Source organism: Peromyscus eremicus, chromosome 3 (genome assembly GCF_949786415.1).
Source record: "Peromyscus eremicus chromosome 3, PerEre_H2_v1, whole genome shotgun sequence".
NCBI lineage: Eukaryota > Metazoa > Chordata > Mammalia > Rodentia > Cricetidae > Peromyscus > Peromyscus eremicus.
This window is the reverse complement of record NC_081418.1, coordinates 109,072,680-109,098,362: the sequence shown is the minus strand read 5'-3', so window position 1 is coordinate 109,098,362 and position 25,683 is coordinate 109,072,680. Positions and strand designations below refer to the sequence as shown.

Below are 25,683 nucleotides of genomic sequence, written 5' to 3'. Positions count from 1 at the left end.
TTCTGGCCTCTGTGGGCACACACATGACATACATACACATAAATACAACTTTTTTTTTTTTTTTAAAGAAAAGAAATCTCTTGGGGCTATTCCAAAGGGACTTAAGCTTTAGTAAGTGCCACCCTGAATATTCTTCTGTCTGGCCATAGACTGTAGCAGATGTCTAATAGTTTATGATTGCTCCATTGTAAATGAAATCAATCCACTGAAGATTTTGCTCACACACCACTATTACTATTAGTGTGAACAAATGGAGAAGGCAATTTGTAATCAGCTGATCGATGTTGGTGTCACCTGTCAGCTAATGGATGTTGGTGTCAGCTGTCAACATGGGGAGTCATGGTGTCATCCAAGACACGATGATGCAAGACTAACACCTTTGTAGGCTTATTTGGGGTGTTTTGTCAGCATGTACATCAGTATCACTTGTGTGCTGAGTGCTCACAGAGTTATGGGCTATTGCCAGGTATGGTGTGCATACTGTGAATTGAATCTGAGTCCCCTGGAAGAGCAGCAATGCTCTTAACTGCTCTCTTTCTCCAGACTTCTTTTTTTTAGCCATTTCTGTCCTATCTCTAAGGCTCAGTCTCTTCTTCTGTGACATAAGTGGACAATCTCTGTTAGTTTTCATTCTTTGAGGAGGCGAAAGTATTTGCTGACATGAACCAAAGGTCCAGCCCACAGAAAACCCATCCTGGTCAGAAATGACTTCATCTTAGTGAGGTCCACGTGTGAAACTGTCTGGGTAAGAAAAAGAGATTTCTGATTTGATCTTGAGACATGTGGCCTGGGAAGAGGTGGGTGTCTCCTAGTATGGCCCATGAATTCTATTCTCCCACTTGCTACCTGGCTCTGAATGATTTTTTTAGCTCAATGAGTGCCATTGATGAACATAGTTGGGGGTTCATAACAGACAAGTCTTCCTTAAGGTTCAATAGAGAACAGGACAAGGAGTAGATTGAATGCCGCAATCGAGTAACAGCCCCTACTTTAATGAGCATCTTGAAAGGTTTATTTCCTATACTTCATTGGTTTTCAATCATCACGCCCACAAAACCACCTATTGTAAAACTCAACAAATGGGCATTTGTAACATTCAAGTGATTCTGATCAAGGACCATATATGAGAATCACTCAAGATTTCATTTAGTAGTGGCGCACACCTTTAATCCCAGCACTCGAGAGGCAGAGGCAGACGAATCTCTGTGAGTTCAAGGCCAGCCTGGTCTACAAAGCGAGTTCCAGGAAAGGCGCAAAGCTACACAGAGAAACCCTGTCTCGAAAAACCAAAAAAAAAAAAAAAAAAGATTTCATTTAATTTTCAATCTTAATTAGTAAATATTGTTATTCTCACTTTACAAATGAGGGTCTGGAAATACCCAAAGCCTCATAGTTAGTAGCTGGGTGGTAACCATTTAAATTCAGTTCTAACTGCATATTAAATTTCTATCTCACTTCAGTAAAGGAGATGTTTGTGTAGATACATATTTGAAACACAAGAACATAATTATTTTTCCCTCTTTTGTCTACCAGACTCTTATTTGCAGACAGTATGTGACTGTGAAGAAAAGAGACAAAAACTTCATTGGCATTTATTGCCATCATTAGGTAATAAATTATACATCTCTATATTTTTCACATCTGTCATCTATCTCATCTATCAATCATTCATTTATCTATCTATTATATATCTGGATATATTTATATATAACAGAATAGTTTTCTGACAGAATGGTGTGAAACTAAAATTTTAATATGAATTTTCACAAAGAAAATAAGACTCCCTGCCTTACTTCTATTTAATGTTTTAAATTGCCTGCCTATAAAGACAAGGATTTTGAATCTTCCTGAAGTATGGAAAACGGAAATTCCTCTCACCATTTTTCCCAGAGGAAAGCACTGGCATATTAGGGTGGTTCTTTCAGTTTTTAAATAGAATACATCAACATTTTATGCAATTACTTGTCAATATGTAAGTGTATAAATAAATAACATATCTAAGTTCATGCGGCAAGGCAACATTATAGATTTCAAAACATTAAGTAGGTACAAATAATCAAGATTTTAATTACAGTGTGAAATGCTTAAAAAGCCCAAGGGAGCCTTAGCAGCCACCTTGCCCAAGGCTACCCTGGATTCAGCTGGCATTCCAGCCAACCCTGCCTTCCCTTCCTTGCCCTGAAGTCCCGCCCCCTGTACTGGCCCCGCCCCTCGCTCCTCTTCCTACTAGCCCCATCGCAACGCATTGATCCCGCCCATGCGCGCCTGCTCGGCTTTTTTCCCTCCATAAAGCCCCTGTCCCCAAATGCCAGCTCCGCCCCTTCGCTTGAAGCCCCGCCCCGGCTCCGCCCACGCATTTCTTCACCTGCAGCTCCTCCCTTCCGCGCTGGCTCCGCCCTCCACTCTCTCCATTTACTTGCAGTCCCGCCCCTCCCGGGCGGGCCCACGCGCCGCGAGGGCTTCTGGGAAGAGGCGGGGAACAATATGGCGGATGGCGAGGAGCCGTAAGTATCGGGGTTTTGCCGGAGCGCGGGGTTGGGCAGGGTTGTGAGAGAGCGCGGCAGTGGGCGGCCACCGCTGCCACCCGGGGGTCCCCCAATCCCCGCCCCGTCCCCTCGTCCCCCATACCCTTGCGGCGCCCTCTGTGGAGCTTGATGCTGACCCTTCTTTTATTCTCTCTTTCTTTTAGGGAGAAGAAAAGAAGGAGAATAGAGGAGCTGCTGGCTGAGAAGTTAGTGCTGCCGGGAGGCCGGGGTCCTCTCCGGAGACCCCCGCCTCCCCTCAACCCCAGGCCTAGGGGAACAGCCGCAGCAGGCCCGGGGGACTGGGAGGGGGGCACCCGGAGCAGGCCGCTCGGCCTCACCCCTGACCCCGTCCCCATCCCGGGCCACCGGCCGGCCGCTCCCCGGCTGTGCTCCTGCAAAAGCCGCCCGGTGTCCCCTTCTTCCTCCAACCCAAATTGTCAGAGCTGGGACCTCGTGGCAAGTGAATCCAATCTAAATCTAAATGGACACGAGGCCTGTTTTGGGTCCCTGTTTTGGGCCCCTGGTAAACACCGAGATAATAGTACCCATTATAAACTTTTTCTGAACACTCTGCATCAAGAATTGTGTTAAAACTTGTCAGTTTTTGCAACGTAATTGGGTAAATTAAAGGATATGTCGACCCCAGCGCTTGCTCCCTCATTTACCACACAACCAGTATCAGCTACTTAAGTTTTTGATGCCACAGATTTATAGTTCTTTTCATATGGCCAACCCTACATGAGTCCCTTCCCTCTGTGGAAGGGAAAAAAGTATTCCTGTAATGGGTGTGGTGAATTAATAATTTCTGTGTCACTTCTCAGTAGTACCTTGGTCTCTTTTCCATACTCCCCTCATGGTTGAATTTCAAATGCAAGAGTTCACATTCCTTTCCCACCTTCTAATTTCCTGCTTCTTTTTCTTTCTTTTTTTCTTTTTGCATGAAATGACAGTTTGAATGCTTGCTATATGCCAAGAGCTTCCCTAAGCCTTCTGTGTAATTATCTCTTTATCTCGTGACCATCAGAAGTAGTTGCAATCTACTGTTGAGGTTTCTGACAGTTGAGTAATCTTCTCAAGGTTACAATGTGCTTGGTTGTGGATTGAAACCCAACTATGCATCAGAACCTCCTCTTCTCTTGCTGTGAAATACGTGTTGGTCCTTTTTGTAAAAATTTGATAACACTAATATGTTTAAAGGTAGAAATTGCAGAGTTACAGGAAAGTTATCACAACCAAACATGAATCTGTAATTATAAAGTCATGTGTTTTGTTTTGTTTTTTTAAGAGGAGTCCACTTTATTTTGTTGCATATTCTCAAAGATTTCTTGATGGTAGTACCTGTCTGTGGCATAATCTGAACCACAACATTTTCTCTTGTGTGTTTAGTGACAACAAGTGCACCTCAGTTTTACTAGAGGGCTTTAAGAAAATACCGGGGCCTCTCTAAGGAAAGAACTGTTGAGAGTCGCTTTTATCCAGAAAGCTCAGTAGATCCCACCGTTCCAATTTGGGAGGAGCCATAGATAGTATTAGATTTGAAGCACCATAGCTCTCAAAGTCCCTCTCACCCTCTGCATCTGTTATTTCCCTATCCAAGTGTAATGAAGGAAGAGATTATGGAAGTTCACAGTGATTGTAAATACCAAACATAGGGAAGTCCTTTTCTCACTGAGACTTAGTGTTCCAACTTTGATCTTTGGGTGCTGAGGAAGCTAGAAACACAGAGACTGTAAAGTAGGTGAAAAGTGCTTTTCCATAACAGACAAGTTAAAATTGGAGAAATACTATGACAACTCAAGTTTTCCTTTTTATTTGAGCAGGTCTGGTGTGGTTACCTTTACATCTGGGGAAACCTAATAGTTGTAGTTGTGACTTTTTCATACTGATCTTTGCAGCTGAATTTACTATGTTCTATGCAGAATGGCTGTTGATGGTGGGTGTGGGGACACTGGAGACTGGGAAGGTCGCTGGAACCATGTAAAGAAGTTCCTCGAGCGATCTGGACCCTTCACACACCCTGATTTCGAACCAAGCACTGAAGTGAGAAACATTTATTTTTAAATAACTGCTTTAATAGTTTTACATTTCAAAAATAATAAAAGTTTCCTTTTTAATTTGCTCTTATAATGCAAATAAGTAAAATTGTTTTGTGAAATTAAGTTATAGTGAGTATTGAACTAAATCTTTACAACTGATTTTATGTAAATGACCAGTAATGCATTTTACATTTTCATGTAAGTTTAAAATTTTCAAGAGTAGAAAAACTTGATGACTTCATATTTTGGTATGCTTAAAATCTAGTTTGAAAGGATTTCTAAGACTCATTTCCCCTTTTGTAGTCCTACTGTGGTAAATTAGTTCTTCTAAGACTAAGGTATGCTTTCTTAGTTGGAAATCTTTATTTAGCATTGACTATAGTTAATTGAATGTTTAAAATGTGCTTTCAATATAATAGATATGTATTTTGAACTGTGTCTTGCTTAAAGCAAATATTTAATTAGATAAAATATGCTTCTTATTACGAAGTAGGAAAAAACATATTCACTATAGTGTGTTTTATGTCCTTTGTGCCTAAGAAGAAATTTTGAAATAGAAAAGCTACTTATAAAGTTGTTGTGTAAACTCTTGAATTTGGCTCAGTAGCCTGTGTGAATGAATCTCTTCCTCCTTTCGTGGTGAGCAGAATGCTTAGTATTCATTCTTTCTCTGGATAATATAGTTACATAATACATCATATTTTCTTGTACTTTGAAAGTGTTTCTACACAATAGCTTAAGATTGTCACTTCTGTTAAGCAATGTTTCTAAGTTGTATTTCTGCTGATCTGGAATTTCCTGAATTTCTCATGTTTTATAAGTTTCATTCATTGTTCAAAGGAAGCTGTAACTATTCTTACTTACCTCATTTTTGTTAGATCTTCAAACACTGATGTCCCTTTACCTTCTGGGTTTGATATTTTAATTTTTTTCTGTTTTCAGAAATCAGTTAAGTAACTGATGTCTACCCTACAGTTTAAAAATTAAAGGAAAAAGAATAGGAGAAGGAAAATAGGCAACACTGTAGCAGAAGTTGTTACATTACCTAGGAAATGATGAACCAACTCTTTGGGAAAAAGATAAAAACAACTAGGAATAGGTTTTAAAATTTCTTTTAGATTTATTTTTATGTGTATGAGTAATTTTGCCTTCGTGTATGTATGTGCACTGTGTGTGCCAAGAGCCCTCAAAGGCCAGAAGAGGGCATCTGTACCTCTGGAACTTGAGTTATGGATGGTTGTGAGCCACCACATGCGTGCTGGAAACCAAACCTGGATCCTCTGCAAGGGTAGCAAGTGCTCTTATCTGCTGAGTCATCTGGCCCTAGGGGTAGTTTTTCCGGTTAGAAGGAGGCTTTTAATTTCATATACTAAAAGTCAATTTTAAGTGTTAAAATTGCAACTCAGAAATCATTAGGATTTCAAAATTTGTAATGACATCTCTTTCATAATTTGAAATAATTGATGATATGCCAGGTGTGTTTCTTATGAATAATTGCCCTTTTTATGCCTGCATTAACAACTGTTGTGTGGTTTGTTGCCTTATTCATGGTTCCTGTGGTGATTGCCTAGATTTTAATATGCCTTTCCATTCTTTGCAGTCGCTCCAGTTCCTATTAGATACATGTAAAGTTCTAGTCATTGGAGCTGGTGGCTTAGGATGCGAGCTCCTGAAAAATCTGGTAATATATCATAAATAAAGTACTATTCTCTTAGAGATGAGTAAGTCCTTTTGCTTTTCTATCATATGAGGAATGTCTTCATTTCATGATTATTAATTTTTCCCTTTAACATTTATTGGGTAAGTTTAGCAAGTCAAATTCTGTACAGTAATAAAAGTACATAATATTACTTTGGAACTCTGAAAGTCTTAAAGTCATTTGTTTCTTCTCTGCCCTGTTTGTTGTTGTTGCTTCCTTTTGCCTAGTGCTAACTTCATTTCATTGAAGTAAATGACAGAATAGTTCATCTTTTAAAGTGTAATTTCATATAATTTATTATTTCTTTTTGCTTCTCCAAATAACTCAGGTGAAGCTTTGTATCATTTTATCCAAAGGGACATTGAGGTGCAGCAAATAAAAGACTCATATATTTTTTTTTTCCTCGATTATAGTAAGGTTCCTAAGATCTGATTCAGGTCATCAGTTCTTTAAAGTACAGTGTTTTTTCACTACCTAAGATGATTTTTGTATGACCTAAGATGGTTGTTTTTGATGACCATATGCTAGTAAATGCCTAGGGTTTGTGACAGCTGACCCTTTAGTAAAACTATTTCTGTGTACTGTTTAGAAATACATAGTTGTGTTGTAATTGCTTTCATAGAGTTCTTATAACCATGAGTCGCTTTGTATAAATTTTTCTTGGTTTAATAGCTTAAGGAAGGAGAGCATTAATGTAGAGCAGCTGTATCCCTGGCTTCTCACTGGGTAGAAAGTAGAAATTAGAAGATTAAGCAGCTCATAGCCAGATAGAGGACACCAGTAACCTGCCAGAGTTGAATTTACTTATTTTACAAGGTTTATTTTTATTTTACCTGTATAAGTGTTTTCCCTACATGTATATATACCACATGGGTATTTGGTTCCCAGGGAGGGTGTCTCACTGAAACTGGAGTTAGAGACTTGTGAGCCACCATGTGGGTTCTGAGAACTAACACAGGTCCTCTACAGGAACAGTAAGTGCTCTTAACTGCTAAGCCATCTCTTCAATCCTGACAGTTAAATTTTAGATGTCAACACAGCCAGCTTGATTTGCTAGGAAACAGTAGTATCGCTCCTACTGAAGTTTTAAATGAAATACACTCAACTTGGTTTAGTGCTTTGTTACATCTATGGGGATTGTAGGTCACTGTGATCCTTGTCTTCAGTGAATTTGAAGTTTGGGGAGATAAGTCTTATTGAAATAAATAGCAGTGTGTATGGAGTAATGTGGTGTTCCAAAATGGCAGCACCCTCTCACACTTACTCTAGTAGTGTGAAAACCTAAAACTTGTAGAAAGGAAGGGTTTGTGGAGTTGGCCATTGTTTTTTGTTTAGGCATTAGGCATGTGCACGTCCCTTAAAGCTTAACTTTTTTCATTTTGAAGCCATGATTTACTGTTGCAGTGTATATTGACTTTTAAATTACTGTTATTAAAGATTAGATCTGAGGATTACTTGTCAAGCAATTTTAGGGAATGGTTCTGTTGTTAATTTACTATATTCTGATCTTTTAAGCTCATACACAGAATGTTGGCCTTTTACTTTATCATTTGTTACTTTGCTTGTTTTAGATGGATAGAAGACATGGGTGATTTTTTTTTTTCTCTTCCTTTTCACTGATTGTAAGCCCCCTAAAGGCATATTCTAAAAAAAAAAAAAAAAAAAAAAAGGAGAGACTATGACATTAATATCACTGATTTACCAAATGTTTATTGAGTCTCCTCTTGTAAATGCCAAGCACCATTTTAAGGTGATAAAGACTCAAATGGAGCAACATAGGCAAGTGATTGTTTCTGGGACTTAGATTTTTGCTGAGGAGAGAGAGAGTGTGGAATGTCAGATGGTGGTGAATGCATGAAGAAAGGAAAGGTGAATGAGGATAGGCAGCCTGGTGGTGAGGGGAAGGGTTTTCAAAAGGTGCAGTTGGAGTAAGGGGTGAGCAATGAGCTAGAAGAAGGTTGGGAAGGAAAGGTTCTCAGCAGAGGGAGCAACAGATGGAAATTGGCAGAGAGTGAGTTTTATACATGATTTAAACCTGAGTGCCTGTGCATTTTTGGCCTTTGACAAGATTCTTAAATTTTTTTATGCCTTGTACAGACTTTTTTTAAGCCAAAGAATACAGTTATGCAGAATTTATTACTGTAAATGTAAATTTATTACTGTAAATCTATGTCCTATGACTTAGGACATAGATTTTTGAAAGTCTGTTATGTTTTATAAGAAAGGAAGTTCTTGCCTAATTAAATTGCTTTTCTTTCTGCAGGCATTGTCTGGTTTTAGACAGATTCATGTTATAGACATGGACACTATAGATGTTTCCAATCTAAATAGGCAGTTTTTATTTAGGTAAGTTTTGATATTTTAAAAATTGTGATAAAAATTTGAATTTTTGTACATTGTAATTTAATAACTGCTGAGGGTCTAACATGGATCTTATAAAATCAGGAAGAGCTACGTTTACACTTAGGGAGATACTTAAAACCATAACCTGAGTATTCAGGGGATGATTGTTTTATGAGCACATGTATGCATTTTGTGTGCCTTTTCTATTCTGACAAGGTTTTCATTTATTACTGCTTTGAAATAGACTGAGATGATTGGTTATTGATAACAAGCCACACCCTTTAATTTGTAACTAACATGATTGCAATAATAATGATGCTTACAGAGGTAACTGATTTGGGCATGGTGCCAGGAAGGGTGACTTGCCATTTTAATTATGATACTGTCTTCATTGCGACAGTTGAACAGTCCCCTGATCCTGTAAATTTTGTAACAGTCTTTACTAAAACCACACTGGAGGTTTTTTGTGTGAGACTTGTAAAAGTACAAAAATACATTTAGAAGAATCTTGGCACTCCACTGTTTTGCTCTTCCATATGTGAAGAGCTGTCTGCAGAGTGCTTGAATGTAGTACTCAAATCAAAATTTCTAATTTATACTACTTTTCTATGCAAGTAGGGACGAAGAATAAAATTTTTGACAACTTCAAATAGGAAAAGAATAACTTTTTATTGGAGAAGAGAAAAATTGACCCAATTAAAAGTTTCATTTGAAATTCTAATTTTAAAATAAAATTTTGATTTGTTATTTTTACTTTTTAAAAATATTTACACTGCCTGGTATGAATGATACAAGGATTAAGAGTTCAGTGTCTAGGAATACGTGTATGTTATAGGAAGTTGTAGTGAAGCACTTACTCTCACATGTGAAGCATGACTCATTTCCATGAGAACTTTGAGGAAATAGTAAAAAGAAAATATTCACATGCCTGAAGAGACACTTTGTGTCCTTTTGTACTTAACATCTGGTAATTATCACAGTGATGCTTCCAGACTTAGTTTGTTGAAAATGCTGATAATGTCTTTGAAATTTATTCTTTTAAAACATGGTTAAAGAAGCTGGGCCTGGCCAGGTGGTGGTGGTGCACACCTTTAATCCCAGTGCTGGGAAGACAGAGGCAGGCAGATCTCTGTGAGTTTGAGGCCAGCCTGGTCTACAGAGTGAGTTCCAAAACAGAATCCAAAGCTACGCAGAGAAACCCTGTCTTGGAAAAACAAAAAGCAAAAACAAACAAACAAACAAACAAACGAAACTGGGTCTAGTGGTGCATACCTGTAATCTTAACACTTAGGAAGCTGAGACAGGATCCAGGCCAAACAAGCAAGAAATATCAAACCCCACCGTGCTTTAGGGACCTCTGATTCCTACTTAAGTAGCACACACAGAATGGAGGTGATACTTAAGAGGGTATTTCTTTCATAGAGTGAATCTCTTTGTGTATAGTTTACTAAGACCAGCATATAAACACAGTGAAGCAGGCATGTGGGCTCCCAGTTGTAATCCTAGCATTTGGATGGTTAAAGCAGGAGGATTGCTTAGAGTTTGAGGTCGTCATGCTGAGGCTAGCCCAAGCTGTAGAGTGAGATCCTGTCCCAGAAAACCGAACCATAGAGATTCTGGGATTCAGGCAGTATACTTGGAAGGCTCTGGGTATAGGATATTTTTATATTAGGAAGTGTCATGGTTGGAGTGGCCACTAAACATGCTGTTATTATGCTTTACCTGGCCGGGGGGTGGGGGGTGGGGGGAGGAGGCTACTGTTCAATAGTTTATATTTTCAGTTACGAAATACAGTTAGACTTGTCATATTTATTTGTACTATCAGGAAGGATTTAGTAAGTATGCATTTAATTTATTACTGATATAAGAATACTTAGGGGTTGATGAAGAGTTGGCTTATCAGTTAAGAACACATATTATTCTTGCAGAGGACTTAGATTCTGTTCTCAGTACCAATATCAGGTGATTCACATGTGCCTATAATTCCAGCTTCAGGGAAGCTGAGGACTGTAGCCTCCACAGGCATTGGCACTCACGTGTACATACTCACACACAGATGCACATGCATACATATAATTTAAAAAAAATAAAAATGTAGTTAAAATATTTTTTTCTAAGTTATGTTATAAATAAACTGTTCATTTTTATGTTTGGAAGCTATTTATGTAGACCATCTAAATTCATATTAGTTATATAAATTATCATGGATGATAATTTAGACATTTATTCATTCATTCATTCATTTATTCATTTATTTTTTAAGGCAGGGTTTCTCTGTGTGGCCCTGGCTGTCTTGGAACTAGCTCTGTAGATCAGCCTGCCTCTGCCTCCTGATTGTTGGGATTAAAGGTGTGTGCCACCACTGCCTGGCTGTGGGTGACAATTTAATGTTTTCTGTAGGCCTAAAGATGTTGGAAGACCCAAGGCTGAAGTTGCTGCAGAATTTCTAAATGACCGAGTTCCTAACTGCAATGTCGTCCCGTATCCTTTCAACAGAAAGAGTACTTCTCTAGACTTTTATACTTACTAATGCAGGCATTAAAAAAAAATCAACTCGTTTCTAACCCTCACTCATTCAGAACTCTTCCCTTTGAATGCTGGGCAAGCAGGGACTGAAGGCGCACTAGGAACTAGGTTGAAAGCGGTGGAGGAGAGGCGACAGAGAAGCCAGGAGGCTGCCCAAGACATTCTCTCTCCTGGGTGGAGGCCTATAAAACAAGTTTCCCAGGTCTCAGCAGTGGGGCTAGATGGAACATGACTATCCCCCCTTTCAATTCTGTTTCCTTACAAAGAGGCCTGTATTTCCATTTTGAAACAGATTTACTTCAAAATGACATATATTCAGCAGAATCTGTAAAGGCAGTACAGAAGCTGCACCTCTTTGTGTTGCTGTTAAAAACAGGGTACATTGTAGAGCAGTATCATTTGTATTAAACGTTCCTTTATTAGAAAAATTAAACATTTTGTACAGGCTCATGATTTTTTTGTTTTGTTTTGTTTTTTGAGATGGTCTTTCTATGTAGCCCTGGCTGTTCAGGAATTTCTTGACTAGACCAGGCTGGCCTCTGTCTCCCAAATGCTGAGATTAAAGTGTGTAGTTCTTATGCTTTTAAAATGTTAGATGCTGTGACTGACTCATTCTCACAGCTAATGGAACGGGGACTCATGAGTAGCCTGCAAGTACAGGACAGTTGATGACCAACTGTTGCTGATTGAGTAAAAAGACCCACAGCTGAATTTTATGAGGGGCAGAAAATACTCATACTTTACTCCAAGACCCCCAAGCCTCTTAAAACACAACAAACCCAACTGTACTACTAGCAACTGAAAAAGCTGTCGAAATTCTCTGTCTTGTTTTTATATAAGGCTTCCAGTAGTTTGACATTTTCTAGTAGTCTGTTTTTTTATTGAAAATAATTTTTTCACACAATATATTTTCATCGTGCTTTTTCCCCTCTCTCAATTCCCAGATCCTTTTCACCTCCCTATCCACCCAACATTGTTCTTTTTCTCTCTCCTTAAAAAAAAGACCCCAAAGTCCAAGAAACAAACACCTACCCTCCACTAAAATATAAATCAAACAAGCAAAAGACCAATAAAAATGCCAAAATAAAGCAAAATGAAATAAGTTCACAAAAATACCATAATTCTGATTTTTTTTCACATTTATTTAGTGTGTGTGTGTGTGTGTGTGTATGTGTGTGTGTGTGTGAGAGAGAGAGAGAGAGAGAGAGAGAGAGAGAGAGAGAGAGAGAGAGAGAGAAATCTGCCTTCACTTGTGCACTGTGGCATATACATACGTACATACATAAGTAATTTAAAATAGTTTTGTCAGAAAGTAGGGTTGTGTTCAATTTACCAGATTTCTTGAATTCCACCTTGATTACCTATTGTTTTAAGTAAACACAGTTTGTTCCTTATGGCATTGTTACAATCACTTCAGAAATTTGAAACTTGGCATCTTAAGTTCCTTTACTTGGATTCAGACATTTCAACAAGATTCAAGATTTTAACGATACTTTCTACCGACGTAAGTTGTTCACTTGAAACTAAATTCTTTTTTTTTTTTTAAAGATTTTTTTATTTATTTATTATGTATACAGAAGAGGGCACCAGATCTCATTACAGATGGTTGTGAGCCATCATGTGGTTGCTGGGAATTGAACTTAGGACCTCTGGAAGAACAGTCAGTGCTCTTAACCTCTAAGCCATCTCTCCAGCCCGAAACTAAATTCTTGTTGATTCTTACAGTTTGCTGTTCTCCCCCCCCCCCCCCCCCCCAATTCTGGCTGCTTGGCTGTCCTTTTATGGTTCTCGCTGTTGTATTTTGAGTAAGCTTGTTAACTAACTGAAATACCACTGTCCTGATCCTTAGTAGATACCACTAGCTGCTCATTCAAATGAGAATTACTCAAAGATTAGGGGGGTAGGGAGATTCTAATAAAATTATTTTTTGTTTTTTTGTCTTACAAAGTGACGTACTTTGCATAACTGTGTTCAGAGCAGTTTTGGAGACACAGCAAAGATGGATGGAAGGTAGAGAGCTCTCCTAGCATTTTCCATCCTCAGTGATTTGTGAGCTGGTGCTAGACCACTGTTACATAAGTGCATTTGTAAGCACCAGACTTAGGTAAGCACCAGACTTAGTGGATGTGCTGGGGCCAGCACTAGGCAGTCTGAGGCAAGAGGACAGAGAATTTGAGACCAGCCTAGGACTACATAGTGAGACTGTAATAAAAAATTTAACGTGGATTTTATTTCCTCATAGAATTTCATATTATTGTATGTGGCCTGGACTCTATCATAGCCAGAAGATGGATCAATGGAATGCTGGTAAACACTTCAGTGTTGGGGTTCTCTAAAGATCTTTGCTCTTGCTTTTGACCTAGCCCAGATCAAAATTGTCATATTTTTGTAAAATAAGAAATTTGTTCAATTTTAAATTAAGTAGATATATGCCACTGTTATTGCCTGTCATTGGTTCAGTGAGAACATGTTTATTGTAAGGAATATAATTCCTTCATTCAGATGTGTTGCTACTGAGTCCCAGACTGATTTCTGGAATTTGTTGGAAGCATGTTGCTGCTTTTTTTCCCATTTCCTGTACCCTTCTTTTAAACCCTTTAAAACATTTTCCTAGATATCTCTTCTAAATTATGAAGATGGTGTGTTGGATCCAAGTTCCATTGTCCCTTTGATAGATGGGGGGACAGAAGGCTTTAAAGGAAATGCCCGGGTGATCTTGCCTGGAATGACTGCTTGTGTTGAGTGCACCCTGGAACTTTATCCCCCGCAGGTAATCAGAAAAGCACCTGCATTGCTTTCTTAGCATCTTGGGTTGTAGTTAGTGCTAATTAGTATATCTAGTCAGTGTTTGGGGATAAACATGTATTTAAAGATACGCTAAGGCCTGGGAGTATAGGTTAGTGTTTACCATAATGGGAGTATAGGTTAGTATTTACCATAATGAGGGCATGGGCTCAAACTTGTGCACTTCAGCATCAAAACAAAAGCAAAATTTAAAACAAAATTTGCTAAGAAGAATAAACTATGACAGTCTACTGTGAGAGACTGTCTATCAGGTCTTGTGTTTTTATGGTTTCTTGGTGTTTTTTTAAAATTTTAATTATGTATGTGTATATGTATGAGTATGTAGGTATGTGAATGTAGTGTCCTTGGAGGCCAGAAGTGACAGATCCCTCTGTAGCTGGAGTTATAGGTTGGTATGAGCTGCCTAATGTGGGTGCTGGGAACTGAACTCAGGTCTTCTGAAAGAGGAGCATATACTCTTCACCGTCTTTCCAGCCCCTTAATTTTTTGTTTAAGAGAAATTACAAAGTTATATATTGGGGTAAGTTATATTCTGTCTGTTTCCCCCATATACCTGCCCTTAATCTGTAGTTTTATTATCAATGGTTCTAGCTGCCTATAGGCTAGGAATATTAAACAGAAGATTCTAGAAATAAATGATTTATAAGATTGAAATTGGTCCCCTCCCCCTCCATTTTAAGTTGCATCCATTTCTGGATAATATGAACTTTTGAGTCATCTTGTTGAGTATACTTGAGTTACTCTGTGTTTTAAATTTATTCTAATTATGTTTATTTCTGTGAATAAACCAATGAATATGTATACATATGGGTGCAGGCGCTTAAGAAGCTGGAAGCATTGGATTCCCTGGAGCTAGAGGTTCAGGATGTTGGGATTCACTTGATGTGGGTGCTAGGAGCCTAACTTGGCTCCTGTGCAAAAGCTGTTAACATTCTTTCTCCAGTCCTTGAATTCTTTTTTATTAGTGTTTTTTTAAAATTTTCTATTGTATGTAATTTGTATGTTATACTTTATCTTAAGATAAAGTGTGTGTACATAGGAGTTCAGACATTTGTTGGGGTCTTGGGACGTATCTTTCATGAATAGGAAAGGTCTACTGTGATTATTTCAGAGACCAAAAATACTAGGAAAAGGGCTGGTGAGCTGTCTCTGCAGGTAAAGGGATTGAGTTCAGTCCTAGCACCCCATGGCGGAAGGAGAGAGCTGAAAGTTTCCACATGTACATTGTAGCATGTGCTCCACATGTATACATGCAAAATAAATGTAATACAAATCGAAATACAGTATTAAGAATGATCTTTTCAAAGGTGCGTTTCTTTACATACTCCTTTTTAAGAATAGTTGCAATTTTGATTTATAAACATCAGCAGCCCTATGAATATTAATTTATAATTGATTTAACTCTGATTGTGCTTTTGTGTTGGTGTGTATTATACCTTCACATTAAACACAGGTAAAACTAAATCATTCACATTTCAGAATTTATTTAATATTTTTCTTCTTGTTGCCAACAGAACTTGAGTGAGTATGCTCTAAAAATGTAGGACAAATGTGTCTTTCTTTATAGGCAGCTCAACCTAAAGAGACTCTGATGCCTTCTATTAGTATAGCAATTTTAATGCCTTATAGTGTTTTGCTTATGTAAGTCAAGAGCTGAAATGAATGTTATGAACTAAACCAGACCTGGAAGTTGCATTTTAAAATAACGCGTTACTTAAATTTTACTAAGAAAGACAAACTGTGGTTTTAGGTCAATTTCCCCATGTGCACCATTGCATCTATGCCCAGGCTCCCAGAACACTGTATCGAGTATGTAAGGATGTTACAATGGCCTAAAGAGCAGCCGTTTGGAGGTAATTTAACAATCTAGACTTAGAAAGTATTTTATATATTATTTATTTCAAAATTTCGTTTAAAAATTGCCTTATGGTCATATATGTCTGTCTTCCCCTCAACAGATGGGGTTCCATTAGATGGAGATGACCCTGAACATATTCAGTGGATTTTCCAAAAGTCTGTAGAGAGAGCATCACAATATAATATTAGAGGTGTTACCTATAGACTCACTCAAGGTGAGTTAGTAAACTGTCATTGTCATGGCATTGATGGGGATGCTCTATGGGGAGGATGCTTGATGAGTGATTAGAGATCACCATCCATTTGAAGTTCAATTAAGGAACCATAGGAGCAGTGGTTTCCCACTTTCCCAAGGTAGGAGGGAACTGTTCAGCAGAATGCATACAACTCAGCTAGTGGGGATTGAATAGTATCACTGACTCATATTTACATACAATTGAAAGAGGCCTTATCTTCAAAGTCTGTCTACTTCATCTTTCACTGAAGAGGAATTCATTCCCTCCTGGGAGCAGTCAAAACACTGTTACTCTGTATGTTGAGCAGAAATTTGTCTTTTTTGGTTTGAGTTTTGTTCAGTATCTTACCCAATCAATCTAGTTACTTTTTATTTATTTATTTATTTTTATTTTTAAATTTTAATGTTAAAAGTGTTTTGCCTACTTGTATGTATGTGCATTTCATGCATGCCTGGTGCCTGCAGAGGACAGAAGAGGGCATTGGATCCCTTGGAATTGGAGTTACAAAAAGATGTGAGCTGTATGTGGGTGCTGGGAACTGAACCAGGGTGTTCTGGAAGAGCAGTGAGTGCTCTTAACTGTGAGCCATCTCTCCAATTCCTAATTCCCATTTTAATAGTAGTTTCTAACTATTGAGCATAGCAATCACATGTTCTCCACATTTGTAGTTTGTACCACTCTTAAGTCTTCCTGATTTAAGTGTCACAAGCTTCAAGTCTTGATGTTCTTCCCTGACCAGCATCCAGTTGTCCATCCTTCTTGAATCTCCTAGTCCTGAGTGCAGGGTTCTAGGGTTAGCCTTACCTCTGAAGATGGGTACAGTCTTAAAGGAGAGCTGATGCTTACTTTTGTTGTTTGCATTGGTGTTCTGATTCTATTCTTTGATGCTGCTGTTCATTAAAATCTGCATATCTTTTCACCAGGGCAGTTGCTAAAACCTTCTCTTCCCCTTTCTTCCCTCCTCATCCCCCTCTCTCAAAGAACTGGTATTCTGGAGTTATTTATTAAATTTTTTATTGGTCCTGGAGATCAACCCAGGGCCTTAGCAGCCTTTTAGATTTGTCTCAGTCTGTTCACAGATCTTCTTGAGTCTCTCAGACTTCTTCACTGTCTTTCTTCACAAGGAAGCCATGAAAGATCCTTCCAGATGCTCTACAGAAGCCTGGGTGTTCTGTTTTCCTGTTTCCTGAGTGCTGGGTCAGTCACAGTCACTGAATGTGTCTCCTCTAGCATGGGCTGGCAATGAGCAGTCCTCCTGTTCAGCCTTGGTGACCAGTGTTCCAGTCCTGTTACAGTTCATCCCTTCAGGAGCTTTGCCGAATTCTCCAGAGAGAGCTTTGTATTCTTTTTGCAAATTTGTCATTTCTCTTCTATGATTGTTTTCTCTTATTTACTCATGTTCTAGAATTGTTGCTTGAAAGTTCAGGTCATGCCTGCTGCCTATTATCTTACCTTCCCCTACAGCAGCCTGCTTTGTGCTCCTCTTGCTGGAAAGCTGGGAACACATCTTGCGGTGTGCTTCCTCTCCCTCCAGGATCATGTGGTTTCTTCTAGAGCAAACAATTCCAGTGCAGTTAGAAGAGAGGCTCTTTCTTTTGTACTAAGGGAGACGATTTGTTCAATGTTTACATGAATATGGAACTGAAAATCATAGTCAAAATAGAGAGCTATATGTCATTTTGTGTGGTCAGGACTGTAGTGTAAAAGAAAGATACTTTTAAAAAATTGGTTTTTTTAAATTGTGATATTTTGTGAATGGAATGACTTGAACTAACTATATCAAGAATAATTAGGTAATTTTCTTTACACTTACTTACTAGGCATTTCTGAGTCTAATACAGTGTATCAGTGGATAAGACTAATATGAGGTGGGCATGTGTAGGCCCAACCCACTCCTACATTTACTAGGGATAATGTTGTGGATATGACATTTAATTTCTCAGTCTTCCTTTCCTTCTTTTTAGAACAAGGATGGTGTGACTAGTATCAGCATGTCAGCAACATTGAATACTATTTACTATTCACATTTCACACTAACCCTGGAGTAGAAGGGAACACTTGTTATTGCGTTACTGCTTTGTCATTATGTAAAACTACAGAGCCTTTATTTCAGTACTATTGCTTAAGATTTTCAACACACTACAGAACGTTGGGAATGTGAAAGAAGATAGTTCATGTTTAACCTTTTCAGGTTTTTTTTATTTTTATTTATTTTTTTTTACTTGTTTGTTTGAGATAGCGTTTTTCTGTGTAGCCCAGACTGGCTTCAAATTCATGGTTCTTCTGCCCCAGATTCCCAGGTGCTGGGAATAGGCCCATGTCACTGAGCCTGGCTATTCTCAATTTCATTTCTTAATTTGAAAGCCTGAAAAATCAAGTTTCAGAAAATGGTATTTAACAATCAGACTTCAAATGATTTAATTATATTACTTTAACTTAAGGTAACTACTTCTTTAAATGGAGCTGGAGATGGCTTAGCTGTCAAGAGTTGCTTACTGTCCACAACCACTTCTAACTCCAGCTCCAGGGAATCGGACAAACTCCTTTGGACTCTGAGGACACCTACATTCACATGTTCATATACCTGCATATACACGTGTATGCATGCATGCACGCTCCTACACATAATTGAAAATAAATCTTGAAAGAAAAAAAAAAGAAAAGAAATGACCATATTTTATTTCATAATTTTTTCAGGGGTAGTAAAACGAATCATTCCTGCAGTCGCTTCTACAAATGCAGTCATCGCAGGTAAAGCAAAAAGACTTTCTCAGTTTTATTTTTTTTTTTTTAATTTTTGACTTAATATGTAAATTGATATTTCTGTAGTTACTTGTGTTCTAGGAATTTGATATCTTCTTGAGTGAGTTACCCAAACCAAATATGCTACTGTATCCTCTGTACATATATATCTTCTATGTCTTTTTTAAAAATTTTTATTCTTTACATACGTTACATGCTGACCACAGTTTTCTTTACCTCAGCTCTTCCCAGCCCCCACACCTCCTCATATCATTATGTCTTATAAGACACTGTAGCTCTCTTAGACCAAGTGCTCACAGTGAAGGGTAGCTTAGCATGTCTTTTTACTCATAGGCTTAGCTTTTCGTTGATCGAATGAAGACAAAGGAAAAGGTGTATTGCCTAGATTATGTAAAACAAATATGAAACTTGGTCCTTCCTATGGTTTTTAAATTATGTATTTTAAAATCTATTTTCTCTATAGATATTACAAGTTTATCTGATTTATCACTGACTTTCAAAGTATTTAATTTTTACTAAGTTAAAATGCCTTTGTTTTTCTCTAGCTGTGTGTGCTACTGAGGTTTTTAAGATAGCCACAAGGTAATGAGTTTTATTTTTAACTTGAGTTTAACTCCGTGTTATAACCTTGTTCAATTAGATAAACATGGACATTTTTCATTACAGTGCATACATTCCCCTTAATAATTACTTGGTATTCAATGATGTAGATGGACTGTACACATACACATTTGAAGCAGAGAGAAAGGTTAGTAGTGTTAAACTAATGGAAATGTTTTTCAGTATTCAGTCTTTGCTTTTATTTGTTAATTATTAATTATGAATTTAAAGGTAAATATTCATGTTCTGAGCTACTAAAGCTAATCATATGTATTTTTTGTTGGCTAGCTTAAATTGTAAAGCAAAATAACTTAGAGGGAAGGCTCTATTACAAAAACAGGCTTTAAAGCAGAAAATATATTCATATGCATGATTGAAAGACAATTTGACTTCCATATCTTTGCTTAAAAAAGTTTGTGTGCCTCTAAATTATTCTTTTATTTGTAGGAAAATTGTCCAGCATGTAGCCAGCTTCCTCAAAACATTCAGTTTTCCCCATCAGCTAAACTCCAGGAAGTTTTAGACTATCTGACCACTAGTGCTTCTCTGTAAGTGTTCAGAGTTTTTGTTATTGTAAAATCTCTTTATAAACTTTAAGAGGAGTAAGAACTATTTCTTTAACTAAAATGATGTTTGCTACTTTATTTAGGCAAATGAAGTCTCCAGCTATCACAGCTACCTTAGAGGGAAAGAACAGGACACTGTACTTACAGGTCAGCAGTACTCAGTGTTAGAGTTTTCAGGAAAATTGGTTTTTTGTCTCTTCATGTGCTATACATTAAAATAATATTGTTTTCCAGTCAGTAACATCTATTGAAGAACGAACAAGGCCTAATCTTTCCAAGACGTTAAAAGGTATTTTAAGTAAATGTGTATATTAATAGTTTCCTTTTGGTGGTGCACATCTTTAATCCTAGCACTCGGGAGGCAGAGGCAGTTGGATCTTCGTGGGTTTGAGGCCAGCCTGGTCTACAAAGCAAGTTCCAGGACAGCCAGGGCTGTTACACAGAGAAATCTTGTCTCGAAAACCAAAAAAATGTAATAGTAATGTCTGTGCTCTGTGTGTGTGTCGCTCTCTCTCTCTCTCTCTCTCTCTGTCTCTCTCTGTCTCTCTCTCTCTCTCTCTCTCTCTGTCTCCAGTGCTAGGGATCACAATCAGGTACCGCTTGACTTGCTAGGAAGGTGCCTTATCACTGATCTATCCTAAGCCCTTGGTGTTTGGAGATAGGATGCCTTGCTTTCGCTTTAGCTGGCATTGGACTTGCTTGTAGCCCAGGCTGGCTTTGAAATTAGATTTATTCTTTATTAAATAAGAGCAAGTCATAATTACTTATATCTACAAAAATAATAGAATTGGTGGCTCTTTTAATAGAAAAAAATTTTAAAATTCTAAGGTAATCAAATTTTATCTTCTTAAAAAAGAATTGGATTTTGGGGCATATCTGAACTATAAAACTATAATTTGTGTGTATGTGTATGTTATTCTTTTTTTTTTTTTTTAAAGATTGATTTATTTATTATGCATACAGTGTTCTGCCTGCATGTATCCCTGCAGGCCAGAAGAGGGCATCAGATCTCATTACAGATGGTTGTGAGCCACCATGTGGGTGCTGGGAATTGAACTCAGGACCTCTGGAAGAGCAGCCTGTGCTCTTAACCTGTGAGCCATCTCTCCAGCCCGTGTATGTTATTCTTTTTGTTGAGATATTTATTTTTGTTTGGGCTAATGACATTTCTTTCTATTTTAGAATTGGGACTCGTTGATGGACAAGAACTGGCTGTTGCTGATGTTACCACACCACAGACTGTACTATTCAAACTTCATTTTACTTAAGGAAAATAAATCTATACCTAATAGAAAATTCATAGAAACAATATACTTTGTGAATGCTAAGGAATTTAATTGAAGAGCGGTAAAAATGAGGCAGAGGGGACACCCAAGAAAGGAAATTTAACTGATATCATTTTTAGCATTAGTGTTGCTAGAATTTGGCTTTTATATATATATATATATATATATATATATATATATATAAAATGAATGACTCTTTTTTAACTTTATAAGTTTCTCTTGAAGATTGAACTTTGGGGTTGGACTAGTAAGCATTTTCATTAGTAATATGGAAAACAATGCCTGGAGAGAAAGATTATGAACAAATGTATTGCTTCTTTAAAGCAGAACAAACACTGTCTTTTGTGTGAGTTTGTTATTATGGTCAAAGACGTATTCCTCAGCTTGCATTTGAGTGTCCACATGTATAGAAATGTATCCTTGAATGGAAATGAGGAATTATGTTTTAAGAACATTAAATATTACAACCTGACATCTAGAATATATCAGACATAGGCTGTTTCTTCATTACTACTCATATAATTGTGGCTATCCAAATGTGTATTAATTATTGTAGAGTTAACTTGTCCATAAAAATTTGTAAACAGTATTACAGATTAATACCTGTGCATGAAAATATGAAGTATTTTCATGTGTTTATTTGCAATGCCATAGAGGTCACTATGCACAAACTTAAACCAGGACAATGGCTGTTCAAATTAATGTTTAAACAGTTATCACTGATGCTTTTGCACTATTTATTAATAAAACTGTACATTGTCTACTTTTTTATTGAAATTTTTCAAGTATATTAATATTAGTAAATAGGTACATAGTGATATAAGAGTAATTTTTAAATTTAAGTTATCAGATTTTTATTACACCTGAGTTAAATTTTTGCTGTAGTGATTTCCATAGTATAAACCTACTAGGTCAGCTGGCTCAAACTGATAAATGAAAGGGGATGACTAAATTTTTATAGTAAATGCCTGTTTTCTTAAAAAATACTAAAATCAAAGTGGAGCACAAATGCTGAAAAAAATACTGTTGTAATATTTTAATGTGGGAACAAATAGTACCTGTGTTTTACTTAGTTTACAGTGTTTTGTTTGTTTGTTTGCTTGCTTGCTTTTTAATTGTTAGGTTGCACTTTTTTTATTCATAAGATTTGTGAAATGTTAGTGGATGAAGTCAGTCTGTCTTCTTTCTAGTGTGGTTATGATGCAGGGATAGAACCTAGCATCTCTCACCTGTTCTTCAAGTGCTCCATCACTGAACAGTACTTCATTTATTCTTCTTTCTAGCTCCATGTTAACAAGTTTAGTTTCATTATAAAACCACACGGAGGGCTGGAGAGATGGCTCCGCAGTAAGAGCACTGGCTGCTCTTCCAGAGGACCCAGGTTCAATTCCCAGCACCCATATGGCAGCTCACAACTGTCTATAACTCCAGTTCTGTGGGATCCAACACCCTCACACAGACAAATGTACACATAAAATAAATAAATAGAATATTTAAAAAAAAGCATTATGTGCTTAAAAAAACAGTAGGATCATTGGGCATTGGTGGCTTACACCTTTAGTCCCAGCACTTGGGAGGCAGAGGCAGGCCTGGTCTATAAAACAAGTTCTAGGACAGCCAGAGCTATTACACAGAGAAACTCTGTCCCCGCAAACAAACAAACAAATAAATAAACCACATAGTACATTTATAATCTTTATCCAAAATGGTAGAGTTAACACAGTTTTTCTTTGTGGTTGTTTCTGGGATCAGACTTAGGGTCTTGTACATTGCAAGGCTAGTATTCCATCACTATCCCCTAGCAAGTCTTTTTTTTTTTTTTTTTTTTAAGTAAGAGATTTGATTGTGTAGTCTAAACAGGCTTTGAACTTGTGACCCTCCTTCTACTGCCCCTTTCTGTACTAGGATTATAGGGATGTGTCACAAAGCAAACCTTTTTTTGTTTTGTGTTTTTCAAGATGGGGTCTCACTATGTAGCTCTAGCTGGCTTGGAACTCACTATGTAGATCAGGCTGGCTTTAAACTCACACAGATACACCTGCCTCTGCCTCCCAACAGCCAAGTCTTTTTTAAAGATAAAATTCTTAACCCTTAGTACCTCTTCCATAAAGATGCTGTAGTAATTTTTATAAAAAGGCAACAATATTTTCATCATAGAACTCAGACATGGTTTATGGCACTTGCCCAATGCTGTGCAGTTAGAAGTATTGGGACAGGGAGTCTAATAGGCCTCAGTTCTCCTTAGATACTCATCTAAGCTCTTTGGAACGAATTGTGTTATTTAGTACAAACTTGTGTAATTAACTGAAGTATTAGTACACACTAAGACTTTTTTCCTTTGGATCTGCAAATGTTTTTATGTTTCATAATGTACATGCACATGAGTCAAAGCCCTGTGCTCAAAGAATGCTGTTTGGGTCAGAGGCTTCTGGTCAGGATAGTGACAGTGAAAAGCAAAGTTAATGGTAAAACACAGGGCCTGCAGAACTCTACCAAAGCAAGCAAGGCCTGCGAGCCTCTCCTCAGAGAAGTCAGAGTCCAAGGGTGAAAGCCTAATGGTACAGGATATAAGCCTCTTCTGGCACTTTGCCTCCTATGACAACACATCCTATGCATTTCTTTTCGTCCAGTGAAAACCACCTCCTTTCCCCCAGATATTCCTCAGCTGTGACATTGCCATAAGTCTTTTCAGCTTGCTGGGATTCTGATGTGCCCTTCCCTGCTCTCTGGCTCCTCATTTGTTGTTTGTACTTCCTCATCCACCTCTTCCTCAAGGGCCAGTTTCCCTCTGGCATCGGCTTTTTCCTTCATCCTCAGGCTTAGTTTTGTCTTCTGTCTGTCCCTGGTTTCCCGTCATCTTCATTGTAGAGTGTTTCTACCCACACCCCTTCTGTCCTTCAGGGACTGTGCAAGTTGCTCTTCAGATGCACAGAACTGCCAAGAGCTAAGACCTGAATTTCAGAAAGAACCCTCCAGCCACTAGGCTGCCACCAGGGCTCCTGACAGAGTCAAAAATGTAATGCAGTCGGATAAAATTATTGAAATATAACTTGCCAAGGATACGTTTTGTTTGTTTTGTTTTTTAAAGAAAAAGTCCCTTTATAGCATAGTTCCTTGTAATGTAAGGCAAATAACTCAGGTATGAGGGGCAGGCAGATAATTTTATTAAACAGTTCTTAGAATGAATTTTCAGATATATGGACAATTGAAGTGTGTGAAAATAATTATCAAAAGGAGTGACCATTCTAGCTCACCATTACCATGTTCATTCATTCATTCTATGTCCGAGTTGACACCCTTGGAAAAAGAATTAGTGCCCTAGTAAAAGGTCTCAGAGTGCCTTTGCCCTCTAAAGCATGACATACTAAGGCTATGCCAGCCATGAACCAGAATAGGGCCCTTGAGCCCTTAAGAATGTGATTTTTTTTTTAAATAGGGCCATTACAGATATAATTAAGTAGGGTGTGATCATTCTCAAATATGGGGGCATTAACCTGCTATGGTAGGCATCCTGATGAGAAGAGGCGAGAGAGACGAAGTGATGTATCTGTAACCAAGGAAAAGGATTGCCTGCAAAGATGGAAAGCTAGGAGATTCATTCATCAAAGTAGGATACGTTCTTCCTGAAGCTGTCAGAAGAAGAGAAGACAGCCCTGTTGAATAAGTTCAGACTTACGGCTCCAAACCATGAAAATATTTGTGTAATTTTAAGCCACCCTGTTGACAGTTGTTTGTTATAATAGTCCTAGGCAATGTTTTGGGGAATTATAATTACATCATTTCTCCTTTCTCTTTCCTCCCTCCAAACCCTCTCATATATCCTTCCTTGCTCTCTTTCAAATTAACGGCCTCTTTTTCATTATTTGTTGCATACCTATATGTATGTATATACATATGTATTTTTAAGTACATAAATACAGCCTGGTCAATCTGTATAATGTTGCTTGTGTATGTTTTCAGGGCTGACCATTTGGTATTAGATAACCAAGTGGTGTGATCTTCCCTGGGGAGGACTATTTCTCCCATTTCTAGCGTTAGCATTCCTTAGTTGCCTATAGTTCTTTGTGTAGGACTGGATTCTCTTTTCACAAGGGGCCGAAACTCTGGATGTCTGAATGAACTTTAGCTTTTAAATGCTGGTAGATTTTTTTTCTTTAATATTATTAGACCACACAACTGCTGACTAGACAAAAGGAGGCCATTGACTTTAAATTTCCTTCCACGACCAAGTGTGCAAAAAGTGCATTCAAGCTATATCTTTTAAGCAGTGTGCACACTATATACTGATGGGTTATATTTTATTGCTTCCCAAATGTCTTAGTCCCTCCAAACTGCTATTACAAATCGCCATAAAGTAGCTGGTTCACGGACAACAACAGAAACTTAGTATTTACAGTTCCGAAGCCTGGGAAGTCCAAGATCAACACAGCTCTTGTTCTGA

General features: G+C 37.8%; 1 protein-coding gene across 2 annotated transcripts; it reads left to right on the top strand.

Moving 5' to 3' along the window:
- Positions 1 to 2,375: 2,375 nt before the first annotated feature.
- Uba3 (ubiquitin like modifier activating enzyme 3) lies at positions 2,376 to 21,395 on the top strand. 2 transcript variants are annotated; one of them, XM_059258264.1, is made up of 18 exons: positions 2,416 to 2,504; positions 2,690 to 2,731; positions 4,445 to 4,565; positions 6,162 to 6,242; positions 8,524 to 8,606; positions 11,004 to 11,084; positions 12,590 to 12,633; positions 13,372 to 13,436; positions 13,744 to 13,899; positions 15,685 to 15,787; positions 15,893 to 16,006; positions 18,725 to 18,778; positions 19,336 to 19,372; positions 19,457 to 19,538; positions 19,838 to 19,938; positions 20,040 to 20,103; positions 20,191 to 20,245; positions 21,139 to 21,395. In XM_059258264.1, exons 1-18 carry the CDS (start codon positions 2,485 to 2,487, stop codon positions 21,222 to 21,224), a joined length of 1,389 nt encoding a protein of 462 aa, XP_059114247.1. In that variant the 5' UTR covers positions 2,416 to 2,484; the 3' UTR covers positions 21,225 to 21,395. The 2 variants fall into 2 exon arrangements, with proteins under 2 accessions (XP_059114249.1, XP_059114247.1); XM_059258266.1 differs by lacking the exon at positions 2,690 to 2,731 and having other exon boundaries at positions 2,376 to 2,504.
- The last annotated feature ends 4,288 nt before the right edge of the window (positions 21,396 to 25,683 follow it).

What these genes read in the sequence shown, in the direction of transcription:
- Uba3 (XM_059258264.1), top strand. Translation starts at nt 2,485, where the DNA reads ATGGCGGATGGCGAGGAGCC. An exon ending in GATGGATCAATGGAATGCTG is followed by an intron (nt 13,437 to 13,743) that starts GTAAACACTTCA and finishes ACATTTTCCTAG; the next exon opens with ATATCTCTTCTAAATTATGA. An exon ending in ACAGGACACTGTACTTACAG is followed by an intron (nt 20,104 to 20,190) that starts GTCAGCAGTACT and finishes ATTGTTTTCCAG; the next exon opens with TCAGTAACATCTATTGAAGA.